The following is a 12,446-nucleotide window of genomic DNA, read 5'->3' as shown; positions in this document are numbered from 1 at the left end:
GAATGTATGAAAAAAAAAAAAAAAACCAAAAAAAAAACCAACCAAAAAACCCCACGTTCCTGAGCGCTACACGGTAGCCTCACTGAACCCCTCCGTCTGAGTCTGTTAGCGAGCCCAACAAATTAAGGCTCTTTCGAAGACTTTAGGCGGGTTTAATTTTTTCATTCAACGGGTACGTTTCAAGAACAAAGAACTTGCAGTGTTATTTGCAACAATAATTTGTTAGCAGGCGTGCAACCCTATTTCCATTTGTAGTGCATGTCAAAATCGTATCGGTCGCTACGGCAGAAAACTGTCTGTTACTGGAATCTGTTTTGCACTGGCATGGGGTGGATTAAAAGATTTACCGAATCCTGTCCAGTGCTAATTTCTGCAGTTCTGTTCGCTACCTTATGTGTAATCCTTTGACGTAGAAAAGAAAAAATGAAAATGTTCTGTGCCATGAATTCTGTGCAGTTCAGAAAAACAGAATCAGCTTTGTCAAGTCTGTACTTTAAAAGCTACTTTGCTTGGATTTTGTGAGTTTGTGTGTATGCGCGGCGGTGTGTGTGTGTGTGTATGTGTGTCTTTTTTCGTTTTCTTGGGTTTTAAGAGATCTTAACAGTACCTGTTTTTTAATGTCTGGGGTTATATTATTATTTTTTAAATCTGCAGGTTGCAATAAAAATAATAGACAAAACAAGGTTAGACCCAAGCAATCTGGAGAAGATTTATAGAGAAGTTCAGATAATGAAGCTTTTGAATCATCCCCATATTATCAAGCTCTATCAGGTAAGAGGTCAGCTTTGAAGTGCAGCATGCAGATATGCTTGTGCTCTTCTCTTGCACATGATTTTATGTCAAATATTGGCAGAGAGAATGCATATTGAAATACTTTTTGAAAAACACTTAAAGTGGGTTTTTTAAAAGTCATTCATCATTCTTTGTACGAGACTCTGATACGTTAGGCAGGTTTTTGACAAAATGCACTGTAAAATTTACAGTTAAAACCAAGCTGAAGTTTGTTTCACATCAAGGAACTTATTATCTGAACTTCTGTGATTAACTTGCCTTTCTTAACTCTTAACTGCTTTTCCAGTTTAGAGGACTGGAACTTCTTACATGCTTTTGATAAGGGGAGGACTTAAACTCGTGTAGGATAGCAGAGGAGAAAGCGCAAAAGTTGAGTGTGCCGTAAGTGGAAAGGATTTAAATCAACGACAAGGAAACCAAATCGATCTAAGAATTAGAATTCAAAGTAGAAAAGAAAAAACCTGTAAATGTTGGTATATCTCAGAATATGTCAAAAAATGACCCGCTTGGTTATTCTGTTCCAGTTTGTGTAGTTTGAAAGTGAATTTTAAATATCTTTCCCCTTGCAGAGTTTCACAACACGGATTTTGGTTTAGATTTGTTCAGTTTCTGCACTGATGGGTGTTTTTAACAGTAGGAACAAGTTAATGTGTTGTGCAGGGAACGGGATCACAACTGTCTAGTGAGCAAGGACTGTTTTGCAAATTCTAAATATTTGATCTAATTAGCATTTGGTGTAAGTTCCTCTTAATCATCTTAAATAGTGCCATGTGGATTTAAGAAGACGATGAGGTATCGTAGTCTGTCTGGACCTGTCTAGAAGGGCAGAGGAGGAGAGAGGGATAGGCGGATGAAGCAGCAGGTCTGAAAGTCTGTGTGCAGTAGTAAACACTATTATCACCTGCAATCTTACCATTGGGTTTGTTAGCTTTAAAAAAAAAAAAAAAAAACCAACAAAAAAAGTTTAATTAATGTGTAAGGCTGAGGAGCCAGTAATGCAGGTGCTTAGGCAAGGCATTATTTTTAAAGACCTTGACACACATGAAGTGCTTGATATTTATAGTATTAACCATCATAACAAAAATTATTCTGTCTTAACACCTGACGTCATTGTTGCCCATAGGGCAGTATAGGATATACAGAAACATTCTAACAGTTCGGTTGATTTCATGTCAGTGGAATGGTGTGGGTGAAAATACTATTTCTAAGCTTTTAGAAAAGCAGGTTAAATTCCATCTAGTTGAACCACTTCACTTGGTGGAGCAAATGACGTTAGTAGTGGACCATAATTTCTTTTCAGTGAAGTTTTCTTTTCTTTGTTGTTGTAACTGATGCTTTACCTGTTTGGTGGAGACTGAAGCAGGGATGGAATTAGATGACATACCAATGTAGGGTGTGTGTTCTTGTATTATTTCATCATTGTTTTAGTTTCAGCAGGGAGTCTTAATTTCATCCAGCTGGCAACTTTCCCAGAACACTTTCCTTCAGCTTTTTAAACTGGGAACCTCTTTTCTTTTGCTCCCTGTTTGTTTATTTTCATTCTGTGTCTGTGTGTACTTGTAGTGAGGGGAGGACAAGAGTCTTCGAGAAAGGTTAGGTGTTAGGATCCTGGAAATTGCAGCCTTTGAAGTAGCATTGATGCTTTTTTGATTGTTAACGTGCTGTGAGCCTTTGCTTCCAAAACAAAGTATCTGCTCCTTGAGAGTCCAGTTCCAGGGAAATGTTGTATTTTAAAATCTGAAATGCAACATTTGAAAGATGTGCCATAGTAGCTGAAGATGAATTTGGAAATGCTCGGCACTTCTCATTCGTTGTTTGTTTTTTAGTTCTTTTTTTTTTTTTTTTCCCCTCCAAAGGAAAAAATTGAGAAGTATCAAAGGAAGTTGATACTAGATTGATAGATGAACGCTGGGCGATATGACAGTTGTCAATGTGCATCAAGCACTGCTGTTAGACAAATGGCAACCTATTGTCACTTGCGTGGGAGGCTTGCCATGTCCCTGGCCAACACCAAATGGGAGCGGGGTATTTGATACTACTTCTTGATTTGTCCAAGTTGCAATTATCTCGCCTGATCTGAGTACCTGCTAGCCTTGAAACAAAGGCGACTTTATGTAGACTTTAAGTCTCTTTCCATGTTCAAAATAGATCAAATGAATTGTAAACCTATATATGCATATTTTAACGAAAAAGGAGTTCAGGGTAGCGTATGAAATTATTGAAATGCTCATCAGTTATCTATGGAGATTAGGTGGCATGGTAACGGTGAGAAGAACAATGGCATGGGAAGCCATTGTATATTGTAGGCACATAAGCTTTGATTTGTTATCTTTTTCATTACCAGTTTGCTTGGAAAGAGCATTGTGGTGCAAAATTAGATGCCTTTACTGCCAGCTGCTGTGGCAAATAAATAATTGAACCAATATGTTTGAGAATACACTTAGAAAAATGAGTGAAACTACAGAGGTCTGCGTTTTTTTTTAAGCATGTCCTCTCTTGTGTCTTCACAGGTTATGGAGACAAAGGATATGCTTTACATTGTTACTGAGTTTGCAAAGAATGGAGAAATGTTTGGTAAGTCTTCACTGCCAGAGCTAGTAGTTCTTCAGATTTAGAAACCATGGCTTTATTGTTGTCATTCCTGAGTAGTATATGTATATTCTGACTAAAAATCCGGGGTTGGTGTTGTCAGCTGTCAAACAGCGAGTGCAGCACCTGCAGGATTATGAAAAATTCCCTCCAGGTGTTTCTAAATCCTCTGCCTCTTATTTTCTCTTGCAGATCATCTGACCTCCAATGGGCACTTAAGTGAAAGTGAAGCACGGAAGAAGTTCTGGCAGATTCTTTCAGCGGTGGAATATTGTCACAGCCACCACATAGTGCACAGGGATCTCAAAACAGAGAACCTTCTGCTAGATGCTAACATGAATATCAAGTTAGCAGGTAATAAGAAATATGTGGTTACTCTATAAACAACATCAAGCACGTAGTCAAGTTCAGTCTCCCTAGGATCATCCTATAAATGTATTTGTGGTAACTGAAAATAAAACAAAAGTTACTGATACTTCTCTGAACATACCCTCTGGACAAAAGAGAACAGCTTAAATGAATAGGCAGAGAACAAAGCAATACATCTGCTCCCTTTTCTCCACTTTCTGCTACTTCTGAAATGTGGTTGAATGATATCTTACCTGAGACTTTTACCTTTGTTCCAGACTTTGGTTTTGGAAACTTCTACAAGTCTGGAGAGCCCCTCTCCACTTGGTGTGGAAGCCCACCCTATGCAGCTCCAGAAGTTTTTGAAGGGAAAGAATATGAAGGACCTCACCTTGATATATGGGTGAGCTTGATATTCCGTAGCAATTGCATTTCACACTTCATGAGGGTCTGTGGGCTTTCAAAATCATTGCTTCTACTGGAGTTACTCACATGCTGTTCTGTTTTCTATTGACAGAGCCTTGGGGTGGTGCTGTATGTCCTTGTCTGTGGTTCTCTGCCTTTTGATGGACCCAATTTACCAACTCTGAGGCAAAGAGTGCTGGAGGGGCGGTTCCGCATCCCTTACTTCATGTCCGAAGGTGCTTTCTTTCAGATCCTTAATGTTAGAACAGGGGCTACAGATAAAGGAATAGCTGTCCTGTTCCTTCTTGAGGCAATGACAGATGGGACTGGTTTGGAAGCTGGCAGTCACTTTGTCTTTACTTATGCAGTAATTTCTGTAGGACAGCGCTTGCAATAAGTTCAGGGGCTGGTTGCACACCTTTTCTTTTCCGGGGACTGCTTTATGGTGCATCTAAAAGGCTGTTGTTTCCTTTCTTGGAGTATCTCTATGCATTACAAAAATATTTCACACCCCAGCTGGAGAAATAATCAGTCACAAAAGAGAGAAAACAGGATTTTAATGAGACCAGCCTGCAATGATGAGATGGGTGTAGTTCTCAGATATTTTAACTATGCACAAGGGGTATATATCGGTGTGGCTGTGCTGTCAAGGAGAGCAGAAATAGTGGGGCTTTGAACTGTTTCTTGAATACTCATACTTTAACAGTCTGGTGAGGAAAAAGAACTGAAGAGTATTATCATGTGTCTCTGATTTGGTGTCGAAAACAAGTGAATGTGCCCCTCTCTTCAAGTCAAGAGTATTTTACCAGTTATAGCTGCAAATAGATTTGATTCCCTGGTTCTAAACAAATAGGCAGTGTACATGGACCAGGAAGCTGTACACGATGGGGTTCTGTACTAAATTCTGACCTATTTTAAGTGGACGTAACATCATTAAGCCTGCATCCACTCAAAAGTAGCTCTCCAACAAGGTGCCAGGCCACCTGAAGCCTGCTGGTATCCAGCACAGCTTCATTTCCTGTGGTGACGTGTTGCTTTTGTGAAATGTACCTGGACCTTTCTTGTGCTGGTTTGAATATCTGGTAGTCAGGCCAGGCATCAGCTGCTCAGAAACCTTTAATTCCCGTTTTCACAGACTTCATACACTGTTGCTGGGAAGGTTTCTTAGCAGTGACGTGGGGCTGGGCTGTTATTTTTACCTCTTGCTCATGAGTTTATCTTTGCCATCCAGACTGTGAAACACTAATCCGACGGATGTTGGTTGTGGACCCAACGAAGCGAATAACCATTTCCCAAATAAAGCAGCACAAGTGGATGCAAGCTGACCCATCTCTTCAACAGCAGCAGTCTTTGTCCTTCTCCATGCAAAACTACAACTCCAACCTGGGTGACTACAATGAACAGGTCCTTGGGATCATGCAAACACTTGGCATCGACAGGCAGAGAACTGTTGAGGTGAGAAGTGCTTGCCCCTTTGATACCTCTTCAGTGACTACCAGAATGCCAATGGTGCAGTTGTGTCTACATATATATCATTCAGTGGCTAGCCTTGATCCCATGCCACAGTGTCGTTCACTGCCCTTCTGGATTTTTAGTTATTTTTTGACTGTGCTATTATGAGGCCTTAGTGATGAGATTTGTCTGCTTATATCCTGAGTTACCTGTAACTCAAGGGTCCTTTCAATGTCTTCTAGTCTCTGCAAAACAGCAGCTACAACCATTTTGCTGCAATTTATTACCTGCTCTTGGAGCGCCTCAAGGAGTATCGAAGCAGCCAGCTATCGAGTCGTCCAGCAACTGGCCGTCAGCAAAGGCCAAGGAGCTCTGAGATCAGCAATGTTGAGGTAAGGAAGGACATTACTCACCTGGGAAGCTATGTCTGTTGGCTCTCTTTTTTTCCTGCCCCTTGCTATGTGAAAACACAAGGTGGTCACTCTCAGGGTTCTGAAAACCAGTTCTGCTATTGGTGCCCTCTGATAGGACACAGCCTACTGTTCTTCATCAGGAGGCTGAATGAATACTAATGGCCTATTTCCTAAGAAGTGACTGCAGGTCACGGTCCAAAGAATAGGCTGCCTCCAGTGCAGGTCAATAATGAGCCAGGTTAGGCTTCTTGTGGAAATTTGCCCTCTTAGGCATGGATCAGTTACACTTCTTTGTTACATACCCCATAGGATCCTCAGAAGTGCTCCATGAGTCAGTTTGTGTGTTTTTCCAACATTTCTTTTTCTTTTCCTCATCCCCACTCCCTTTAAAATATGCTCTGAGTTCCTTTTCAAATTGTACTTCCAGTTAAATTGCTTAACTTAGAGGAGAGGGAGTTTTGTGTTTGTGTTGGCATTGAAAGACTAGCTTTGTTAATTTTCATAGAAAGTACGTGGAGAAAGCTTGCACGGAAGGTGGCTCTGAAATTCCTTGAGCCTCCAGTATCTGAAAAGTCATGTGGAACTGCGGTGTATGTGATGGCTTCTGTGCATCGCTCTCTCTCGCCAGATGCCTCAGGACAGTCTCACTACTGAAACCCTGCGATCATCTCTGCTTTACCAGCAACCTCAGAGCCTGATTCAGCCATCCTTGCAGGCAGAAATGGACTGTGACATGAGCAATCCGTTACAGGTTGGTGTTCTCAGCTAAACTGTGTGACTTTTCCCCCATTGTTCTGCCAATCCAAAACAACAGGGGTTGTGATTCTGTTGTTCTCTCCTTCCAATCTTTGGTTTGGCATTTGAGCATGGTGTCATAGTAACCTCTCAAACAGTACACCCGCTGAAGTCATGCCACAGGGCTGTGAAGGTAGCGTGGAAGTAAGTCAAACACCCTTCAGTCTGTGATCTGACATATTTTGCAGCCTGTGTTCTTCCCTGTGGATCCCAACTTCAATGGGCTCTTCCGGAACCGTTCCATCTCCCCCAACAGCCTGCTGGAGACCACCATTAGTGAAGAAGTAAGGCAAGAGAAGGAGCTGGAAGATGAAATTAAGGCATATGACCACCCCATCCGCATCCCTAGCAACACCAGCAGGAGGCACACACTGGCCGAAGTGACCACTCACTTCTATCAGCACGCCCCTCCATGTAAGTAAGTCTGGGAGAGATGAAGGGTGTCCATAGTTAGAGGAGAAGGACAGAGGAGGAGAGCCATAGAGGACAAATGTGCTGATTTTACCTTGACTGGGATAGGAAAGCCCAGAAAAGAGATGTGTACTCTGCCCTCCACAGTTCTGTCTTCCTGTAAATAAGCATGGCCCTTAAGGAAGAGACATTGCACTGTTGTGTTTCATCTAGATCACTTCTTCAGAGGGGGGCATTCTCGCAAGCAGGACATAACTGTTCTCTGCTTGGTTCCGGTGTTGTGTCGAGGGAGGTGGGCGAGCCTGAACTCCTGAAATAAAAAAAAAAAAAAAAGCTTATCACTGACAGTATTTGGTAAACATCCAGACCCCGTGAACTAAACAAACAACCAAATGGTTCACAAAACAATACTCCCATGTCAGAGCTGTTGTGCTAAAGCAATGCTGTAGGCCTGATCCAGCATACCCTGGTGGTGCTGGAGTTGCTGGCAGAGCCCTGTCGGCTGGATGGGAGCCCAAACATAGGTTATTCATTGATGACTGGAGTCAAGCCCTACGACAACATGAGTTGCTGGACACCTCTGTGGCTCGCAGCTGCTTATTAGTGCCAGTGTAGGTGGGCAGAAGAAGGCTCTGATGTCATGTTTGTTCCTTCCTGTACTCATCTTGGGAATGCTCTTTCTCTCCTTCCTTCCCCTCCATAGGTATAGTCATTTCCTCCTCTGCAAGCCCCACAGAGGGAACTAGTTCAGACAGCTGCCTTACTTCATCTTCAAATGACAGCTCAGTGGCCCTGAGCAGCTGTTTGGCAGGTCAAGTAATGACGGGGAGCCCAGCCACAGCTAGGATGACGTCGCCCTTTCTAGCTTCCCAGTCTGACGCTCCGGTGTTACAAGCCCAGGGCTGCATGGGAGGTGCTTCTCTCCTCCCTGTCAGCTTCCAAGAAGGAAGGCGAGCATCTGATACCTCATTAACTCAAGGTAATGTCTTCCTTGCTTTATTGCTGGGGAATTGTGCCCTTCCAACGGCCACTAGAAAAGGGTAGCATGCAGGGATGCTTGCTTGCCCCTGCTAGTGTTACACTGAGGTCAGCCACCTGGATATTCTGCTTCTCATATTCATGGTCCACGAGGGAGGGTCGGATGCCCCGAGGAAGGTGCCTAGACTGATTCGGTGGGCCCGTGAACATATTTCTGCTACCGTGAGTGGGATGGCAGACTCCGCCTTCCTCCTAAAATACAGAGGAGTGCACAACATCATGATTTCTCTCAGGTTTCTCCTTTCCTGTGCACGTGTCCATCTACACAAGGGTGCAGCAGTCTCAAACCCTGTTCCATTGCATAAATTTTGCTCTGACCATCAGGCAGAGGGGGTGAATGTGAACTGAAGTCATGGTCTCTTCTAGTGCAGTTCTCATACAAATGAAGACAGCTGCCCAGAAAGGCTGATCTATAAAGTAGGCTCCTAGGCAAATGCTGAGGAGGATTAAAGTGCATTTCTTTTCCTCGTGTCTCACAGGCTTGAAGGCTTTTAGGCAGCAGCTGCGGAAGAACGCTCGAACCAAGGGGTTTCTCGGCTTGAATAAAATCAAAGGCTTTGCTCGGCAGGTGTGTCAGTCCTCCTCATCTCGGGCAGCAAGGAGTGCCATGAGTGCTTTCCAACACACACAGCCGAACACCTGCATGTACAGCAGCAGCGGGAGTGGCAGAGAGGGAAGAAGCCTCCTGGAGGAGGTGCTACAGCAGCAGAGGTGAGAAGCTGGCTGGGAAGAGTTTTGCTGTTTTCATTGGAGTTACTTTGGTTAGGGGCAAGTGAGGAGGAGTAAACATAGCAAAAGAGGTTGGGGAGTTTAGTCACTGGGGATTCCTATCCTCCATCTTTGCTGTGTGGCAGCAGATAAACTGCTTGGCTTCCTCTGTGGCTTCCTGCACTGGCATACGTAACACAGGATGTGCAGTTCCACTCAGAAATCTCGACGTCCAAATATTTGGAGGTTGCTGAACTGAGAAGCAGTTTGGTACTGTGGGGGAAAACATTACTTCTCCCCATTGCAGGCTGTGTTTTTCTTTGTTAGTTTTGGGAATGATTTCTTTCCTCCTCTGCCTCCTCCTGTAATTTTCCCATGGCAAGGAAGTGAGACCTTGTAATTTGGAAAAGTTACAGCCCACAAAGGAGGCACAGTTCCAGTGGCCTCAAACGTCATGTGCGGTGGCACCTCTTCATTCCCATAGAAGCAAGATGGAAAATTGAGTTTCCGGTTTATCTGCACACGTTGTCTCTAGAACATCTATTATTAGCAAGCTAAATAGTGACTAGATAACTTTCTAGTCATAGTCGCCCTCTCCAACATGAGGAAAAGCGGAGTGAAAACATGTTGACCTGGCATGATCAATTTGCTTTAGCTGTACTGGCTGGGTAAGGAGAGGTTTGACAGAGAGAAGGAAACAAAGGGGAAATTATGGTCGGGGGTGGGGGCAAGAAAGGAAGAATGCAAGTTAACCTCTTCCGTCCTTGGATTTTGTTCAGAATGCTCCAGCTCCAGCATCACCAGCTTCTCCAGACAGCTTGTCCCCAGAGTTCTCAGACATCTGTGACAAACGGCGTCCCCTCCTCTGATAGTGTAGGTACCGGCAAAGCATCCAATTCTCTTCTGTTGTCAGAGCTACAAAGAGAGAACTCATTTGAGCTGGCCTTTGCTGGCAACAGCCAACTGCTCCAACCTCATTTCTTTGGTGTCAGCGTGTCACCGGTGTCGTCAGCAGCTCACCTTCTAGACACGCACCTGTACATCAGCAGCAACGTCTCTCCAGTCGGCACCACCTTCTCTCAGCAACAGAGTTTCTCTGCACAGTCTCCGAGCTATGATGCTGTCTCTCTGCAGCATGGGGACTGTGAGATGGAGGACCTGACTTCCAACCAGTTAGGGAAGTTTGTTCTGGTCAAATGAGAGCCCCGGCTGCTGTAGCTCACGCTGCTCTTGTTGCGAAGAACTTTTCACCGCTGTTCCATGGCATGTGTGGGTCCATGGCTGGCTGGTGTCATGTGGACAAGTGACTCTCAGAAGCAATAAATTTCGAAGTATGTGAAGACGCCATCTGGCTCAGAAAGCTAGCAACTTTATAGAACTGAAACAAGCAATATGTATGTCTTTTTGCTTCTACTATTCTTGCACTGAACAAATACGACTAGAAACTGAGGGTTTTTTAAAGGAAAAATAATGATGGGGAAGATGGGTGGGGCATTTGTGGGGACAGGGAGGGATGTGGTTGGGGAAGAACTCTTCGGTACTGTACTCAAGTCAGACCAATACAGCTCTGCTGTTATGCAAGGTTAGCAGCTGTCAGTAGTGGTGACACAGCAGGGAGAGGCTTTTCAAAGAAGGGACCAGAGCCTCCCTTTTTCACAATATTCATTTATGGGTTTGTGAAGATGATTACCTCTTTTAAAAAAAATAAACAGAAAACCAGTGGCATGCAGCATTATGCATTCATAGAAGACAAAAATGGAAGCATTGCCATTTGTTGTTGCTTTTTTTTTTTTCTCTCCTGTTAACACTCATTTTATTTAAAGGCACCAACATCCCCATGCCACACCTCCCAGATACGTATACTTTAAATGAAAACTGTGAACTTCTTGCTTGATACATCAGCTGGAAAAGCTTAGAAAAAGCCCCTTCTAATTAGTACAGAAGCAAGTAATCTGTTGAAAATGTATCCCTTGATAATCAGGATCCAAACTGCATAACGTCTGCTCTTTTGCAGGGATGTTTGTTTGGGGGGGGGGGGGTGGTGTGTGTGTATGTGCATACATACACGTGTGCACACAATGCATCTATTTTGTGGGTCTGAATAATCTGTAGGAATCTTTTTATAAACACTAAGTTTTTTCGTGTTCTTGCAGAGGCACTGAGGAGGGAAGCGTTAGTACCGGTGGGGTGATGGGAAGGCTTTTCTTTTTAAAAAGCCCTCCTGGAGGTTGCCTACGAAGTTGCCTGAGGGGTATTTCTTAGTGCTGCACGTTGTTATTTCCGCTGCTAATTATGTTTTTATGCATTTCATTATCAGGGTCCAAACAGAACTGACTCTTGGGGAAATGTGCAATATTGTGGTTATAATTATATACTGACAAAGACAAAAGGAATAGGCTAGAAGAGAATTCTACTCTAACGGAGTACAGCTATTTCTGAACAAAACTGTATTAAAAGTGAGTGAAACAGCACAATCTTTGGGTGTTTGTTTTTGGTTGGTTTGGTTTTGGCATATTAGCAAAATGAGGTTTTGGATTAGATAGGAGTTTTTTCGTATGGGTTTTTAATGCTGTATGTGTATATAAATAGGAAGCAGAAAACTATATAACACTAGTTATTTTTTTTATATTTTGTAATATGCTTACATTATGTTTCTGGTATCAACCCCACTCCCCTCCCAAGGCAGAGTGTGACTTCTGCTGGCGTCAATAGAAGTTACACTTAGGTATAGAGGGGAGAACAGACTGCTCCTACGGGAATGAGCAGGGTAGGGCCTGCAGACTTTGGAAGCAGGTGAGCAAACAGCGAGCCAGATCGGCTGGAAGCTGCCATCCGAATGTCAGAAAATTGCTGCGATCTGTCTACATGCTTAAAGGACCCATCTCCCTGGTGTGACACAGGGTGCCTTCAAGTTACCTTGGCTTCATGCAACCTGCAGTATTAAGCATTTGCAAATAATATAGATAACCTGTTTTTTGTTTGTTTAGGTTTGTTTTTTTTTTTAAAAAAAAAAAAAAAAAGAAAAAAGCCAAAGATCGACCAGGTTAATTGGTGGGAGTAGGAAGGGTTGAAGGTGGTGTGTGGCTCTGTCTGTGGCTCTCCATAAACGACCTCTTTATCTGTGTGTTGTATCTGTGTGTCTCTAGCGGCGCGTCTCCAGCTTGCCACTGCTGCTACGTGGTCTGGAAGCTTCAAAGTGAGAGAAAATGGCTAGAGTTGAATTTCTGTTAATGAGTGGTGCCTTGCAGCAGAGAAAACACCAAAGTCTCATGCTCATTTGTAGTGGCTTAAAAAAAAAAAAAAAAACCAAAAAAAAAAAAAAACCAAACCCAAAAAAACAGATTACGTGGAGATGGCTGGGGAGGAGGGCAAGAAGAAGCCAGCTCATCACAAAGCAGCAACTTTGCCTTCAGTTTTTTAAGGGGTAGCACGCATACTGAAAACACAGAATTTAATATTTGTTTTGTTTAATGCCATGGATCAAAAGGCCACAGA

At 43.3% G+C, this 12,446-nt stretch overlaps 1 protein-coding gene across 1 annotated transcript; it reads left to right on the top strand.

The window, feature by feature from the left end:
- The first annotated feature begins 656 nt into the window (after nt 1-656).
- On the top strand, nt 657-12,231 carry SIK1 (salt inducible kinase 1). Its single transcript, XM_035896508.1, has 12 exons — nt 657-771; nt 3,303-3,366; nt 3,574-3,735; nt 4,008-4,132; nt 4,247-4,370; nt 5,366-5,589; nt 5,829-5,978; nt 6,628-6,750; nt 6,983-7,208; nt 7,909-8,184; nt 8,723-8,954; nt 9,731-12,231. The coding sequence occupies exons 1-12, from the start codon at nt 730-732 to the stop codon at nt 10,149-10,151; spliced, it is 2,169 nt and encodes a 722-aa protein (XP_035752401.1). The 5' UTR covers nt 657-729; the 3' UTR covers nt 10,152-12,231.
- The last annotated feature ends 215 nt before the right edge of the window (nt 12,232-12,446 follow it).

The sequence above is a fragment of the Egretta garzetta genome, unplaced genomic scaffold, assembly GCF_000687185.1.
Source record: "Egretta garzetta isolate BGI_Z169 unplaced genomic scaffold, ASM68718v1 scaffold45, whole genome shotgun sequence".
Lineage (NCBI taxonomy): Eukaryota > Metazoa > Chordata > Aves > Pelecaniformes > Ardeidae > Egretta > Egretta garzetta.
Note: the sequence above shows the minus strand (reverse complement) of the source record. Positions and strands in the feature narration are given on the sequence as shown.

Coding starts and splice junctions, on each gene's coding strand:
- SIK1 (XM_035896508.1), top strand. CDS start 730: ATGAAGCTTTTGAATCATCCCCATATTATCAAGCTCTATCAG. Junction 5,979..6,627: donor CTGAGATCAGCAATGTTGAG/GTAAGGAAGGAC, acceptor CTCTCTCGCCAG/ATGCCTCAGGACAGTCTCAC. Junction 8,185..8,722: donor TGATACCTCATTAACTCAAG/GTAATGTCTTCC, acceptor CGTGTCTCACAG/GCTTGAAGGCTTTTAGGCAG.